The following is a 4,937-nucleotide window of genomic DNA, read 5'->3' on the forward strand; positions in this document are numbered from 1 at the left end:
TCGAAAATTAACGGTGATTTCCTTCCCGTTTCAGATATTTCGACGTTTATGAGCTCCTTTAACTCCATTTTACGCGACGAATGTAATGCACGACTGTTTCACCGTCCAAGCAGGCTCAACATGTCGCTAATCTCGATGATTTCCTCAATTTTGACGAAAACTTTGCGTCATTTCCTTACCGTTGGAGATATATCGACGTTTATGCGCTCTGTTCACCCGAATTTACATGCTGAGAGAAATGCACGCCCGTTTCACCTTCGAAACCAGCCCAAGAGCTCGCAAATCACGATGATAACGTCGATATTGTCGAAAACTATGTGTCATTTCCATCCCGTTTGAGATATTTCGAAGTTCCAGCGCTCTTTTCACTCCATTTTACGTGCGGAAGGTAATGCACGCATCTCTCACCTTTGATACAAGCGCAACAGCTCGCAAATCGCGATGATTTCGTCGATTTTGGCGAAAACTAAGAGTTATTTCCTCCCCGTTTGATATATTTCGACGTTTAAGCGCTCTTTTCACACTATTTACGCGCGAAATGTAATGCTATTCCATTTTGCACGCCGAATGCTGTACACTCCTTTTTGAAATTCGGAACAAGCCCGTTACAACGTAAAATGCTATTGTCACGCCCCGCGCTCCGCACGTACGGTAACGAAAAGCAGAAAGTCACAATATACAAACAACGCGAGTGACAATTCGAACACCCGAAACAAACGCACGGTACAACGAAAATGGAAATACTTTAATAAAAGATTAATTAAACGTAATTATATATATAGAATTAGCATATGAGGGTAAATAACAAATAATAAAATAGAAATAGATATTCTAACGAAGTAGTAAATATAAAGAGTATAGCATAATCTATACCAACTAACAATCAACCTGGAACCAGAACAATTATATCCGACGACAGGAAAATATACTACAATTAATTAGCGAACATGGGATATGCAAATGCAAAACAAATTATTAAATAAAACCAACTAGTAAATCGAATAAGCAGGTAACATCCAGAAATTAAAATAATTATGTACCACATAATAGTAAAAGAGAATAAATGGAACAATAGGAAGATATATTTTAATCAACCAACAAGAAAAAGGAGAAATTTATAAAATAATTGAATAAAACTAATTAATAAACTGAATTAATTGCGAAATCATCTGATGGATCCAAAATAAAAATAACAACATACGACATCATGGCGAAGAGGAAATAATTGGGAGAAAAGGGCAAGAATACATGTTATATTTTATTAACAAATACAAGAAATAAATGGATAAATAAAATAACTAAATAAACCTGTTAACAAACCAGGTGACTAGGAATGGTTAACATTTTAATTAAAAAATTATACATTACAAGTTATATATGTATGACATTGACTAGTGCAAATACGATAATTATAGAATTGGACAAGTAACCGTGGTAATTAGGTACTCGAGAAACTAATGACAATGATCCTAGGTTCAATAACGAATCCGCGGTCAACGGGATGATTGATGAATATGCTCGCAAAATCTAAGTCGGACTCTTTGTTGAAACGTAGAATATCCACCGAGCGTACAGACACTAAGTTATTCGCTAATACTGCCTCACGAGAGAATGACTTTCCGTCGCGATGATGCTGCAGAGGAAAACTATGATGGGGTGTGTCTAAGAGATCCTTGGATTCGTCGAGGATAGCCTTCGTTTAGTAGGTGAGGGAAATTGGCGTTGCTGCTAATTGGTCAATCTCCATATCGGTGGTTAGTAAAAGATGCTAGCCGCCCTCGAGGGAAAGTTGCTAGTGGGAGACGCCGTTCGTTGAAAAATAGGTCTCTCCTAACTTCCCGTAGCTGGAACAAAGACTGTTTGTCCGTCTGAACGACTTTAGCCAACTAAATCTTAAGATTTATATCAGGCCCTCAGGCTAGCCTAACATGTACTGCGAAGACGCATCGACATCTGGCAATCATCTTACTCGAAGAATAGGGTCTGCGTGTGGCGAGCCACGGGACAGAAACCGTTGGAATGTTTACTGTCGCGTGCCGTCACAAATATTTCTTTTAAGGACGGCTATAGAATTATGCAATACCTTTGTTATACAAACCCGTGACCGCGGTTACGTTCGGCGACTGGTTGTCGATTTTCTTGCTCCAGAGCAGCTAAAATAGTAATCAGTGTATTTAAATGTAATATATAATGGAATTTATTATATGTATACGGCTTTCATACAAATTAACGAATATGTGTTTTCATTTTTATCACTTACCAATTTTCCCAACGAGAGTCATTTCATTAGTATCATTTTCACTAGTGGATCTCTCAGGATTCCCATTTGCAATTTGTATTGCTGCCTGAAATAAATATACTGTACATAAGTATGTATTGCAATTATTCATTATACACAATGTTATATATATTGTTCAGGGTATAAGTTTTTATACTTGCACCTTCAGCAGTTTCATATAACTCCTGGCCTGTTACTTTATTAACATATTCCCAGCCTCGTACTGTTAATAAATAACAACAGCTGGGAGACGAAATTGCGTGCTGTTCCCATGGATCATCTTCTGCTCTCCAACTTCCTATACCAATTCCACAATGGTAACATGTAGTGCAATCATTTATTCCGGTCTAGTAGAAGCCTGCATGGGCTAATTCTTCAATTGTCTGTGTCATATATGTAGGCCATGTTGTGAACGAATTTAATCTGGATTCGTAGCTTCTTAACTCTTTTTAGTCCCAAACGGCTAAGTTCATATGCCGTCGGGTTTCTTGAATATCTTAAAAATCGATGGTCATTAAAATCAAATGCCTTCTGATATTGTAAACCATAAGGACAAGATATATTTCTATTTTTTCGTTTTGTCCGTCGAACTTTAGCAGGATCTGCTCCGATTGGTACATTATTACAATGTTCATTGCGGATAAATCTGCACTCTGGAGAACGCATCTCATGAATTTGCATGGGAATATCAACCACTGACCACTGACTTGCCACCAATTGACATTCAAAGCATCTAACGACATCAAAGTTTCTAGTATAATAGAATTCTGCAGCTGCAAGACTGACAGGGTCAATGAAAGACACAGGCCAATTTCGAAAACTTGAACGCCTTGCTGCTTCAAAACGAAAATCATCATAATATTCTTGAACGTCACGCGATGTGGATGGAACCGGCGGCATTTCTATCGAGAATATCGGTGGCATTGTCGACATCGACGGTATCGGTGATGTTAAATCAATCACCCTTGCTGAAGGTACAGGGGATGGTATATCAACCATAATTTCAGGAAGTACCATGGATGTTGAAGGTACGGCTAACTCAACCGCCGATATTGAATGAACCGACGGATTTGAATCATCTGACAATGTTGAAGGAACAGGCAGTAATTCTTCATCTTCTGTAGATTCTGCATCATGTTCCATGAAATATCGGAAGTTGATTGTAGGAATCATTGTATCCATTTTAATTGTAATTTATTGCGCCTTTAAACCTATTTAAAAGAAAAAGACATTGAAATTGAATCTACTAATTGTAGATGACTTAAGAAATATTATACGTGTACAATCGATCAAACAAAAACGTATTAGAGACAAAATTACGAATATCAGGTGTTCACGAGGTCGCCTAAGGCTTTGAAAATGGCTCTCTGGAAAACGGCTGGTGCATTAATTAATTAAATTAATTAATTCGGCTATTCTCTCACGTACTATTCTTCGCTCTTCCTCGCTAAGCCTGTAAGGGCTTCTTTGCGCGACGACGTTGGGATCAATCAGCCGTATTTCTAACTGGCCCCTACTTACGCGATTACGCGGGAAACCCGTAAAGAATGATTCTTTAAATTTTTCGAGAACAGAGATTAATCGATCTTTATTGTTACCAACTACATCAGTGTTGATCTCGTTAATGTTGACCGCATCTTCCGCAACTTTACCACAGGTGTTAATTATCTTTGTTTTACAAATAACGAGGTTATTCTGCGTGATATTTACGTCGAATCGTTGGCTTAAATTCTCGCGACCAATCATGATATCGTATTTTAAGTAATCATCAGCAAGGACATGAAAAATTATCTCCAATGTGAGACCATTAATGCAGACAGTGGACAAAAGACAGTGGAGTGAAGACGATTACCAAAAGCCGCCGTGGTTTCGCCCTTCAGTGGTGGTTCATTGAACATCCTCATTAGCGCTGAGGTTGCCGTCTCCGTGCCACCATAACGCGCAAGAAAATGTCCCGTAAATTTTATCCAAGTAAAACCACTGACCGGAACATGGATAAGCCACTGTGCTGCTGTACCCTCTAGAGCACGACTTATAGTGAGATATATCTCGTCGTCTTGTAGAGGTCTTTTTTCCATAATTACACTAACAGTCGCGCACCACGCAGCTGGGTCGGCACCCGCGATTTCGGGGTTAAAACGCGGTAGCGAAAATTTTTCGGGTTTTACACTCGGTTCCTGCTCCCTCGGTTTTAGCGCTATCGTCTAAATTAACTCGTGCATAAGGGCCATCTGCTCTTGTATCACTATAAGCGGTTCTGATCCCACTTCTGATGTCGGGTTAGGGTTAGAATTTTTGGCGCGTAACAACTCTTCGCGTGAATTAGCCATTGTTTTACACAGCCGAGATGATATTTACTCTCGCTCCATTTTACGCTCCGAATGAAATGCAAGACACTTTTACCGTCAAAACAAGCCTAACTGTTCGCAAATCGCGATTATTTCATCGATTATGACGGAAACTCACCGTCATTTCTTTTCCGTTTGAGATATTTCGACGTTTAAGAACTCTTTTCACTCCACTTCACGCGCCGAATTTAATGCATGCAGGTTTCACCGTCGACACAAGTCCAACAGCTAGCAAATCACGATGAATTCGTCGATTTTGAAGAAAACTACCCGTCATTTTCTTCGCGTTTGAGATATTTCAACGTTTATGC

General features: G+C 39.1%; 1 protein-coding gene across 1 annotated transcript; it reads right to left on the reverse strand.

Annotated features, from left to right (window-relative positions):
• Positions 1-2,252: 2,252 nt before the first annotated feature.
• On the reverse strand, positions 2,253-3,460 carry LOC138189246 (baculoviral IAP repeat-containing protein 3-like). Its single transcript, XM_069131377.1, has 4 exons — positions 3,318-3,460; positions 2,740-3,242; positions 2,436-2,576; positions 2,253-2,359 (listed from the first exon to the last, which is right to left on the reverse strand). The coding sequence occupies exons 1-4, from the start codon at positions 3,458-3,460 to the stop codon at positions 2,253-2,255; spliced, it is 894 nt and encodes a 297-aa protein (XP_068987478.1).
• Positions 3,461-4,937: the final 1,477 nt, after the last annotated feature.

The sequence above is a fragment of the Bombus flavifrons genome, unplaced genomic scaffold (assembly GCF_040668555.2).
Source record: "Bombus flavifrons isolate JBK064 unplaced genomic scaffold, iyBomFlav1_principal scaffold0021, whole genome shotgun sequence".
NCBI lineage: Eukaryota > Metazoa > Arthropoda > Insecta > Hymenoptera > Apidae > Bombus > Bombus flavifrons.

Excerpts from the sequence above, each read along its gene's own strand:
- LOC138189246 (XM_069131377.1), bottom strand. The coding sequence starts at position 3,460 with ATGGATACAATGATTCCTACAATCAACTTCCGATATTTCATGGAACAT. Across the intron at positions 3,243-3,317 it reads CATTCAATATCGGCGGTTGA|GGTGATTGATTTAACATCAC; the intron begins GTTAGCCGTACC and ends ACCTTCAGCAAG. Across the intron at positions 2,577-2,739 it reads GACGGCATATGAACTTAGCC|GAAGTTGGAGAGCAGAAGAT; the intron begins GTTTGGGACTAA and ends GAATTGGTATAG.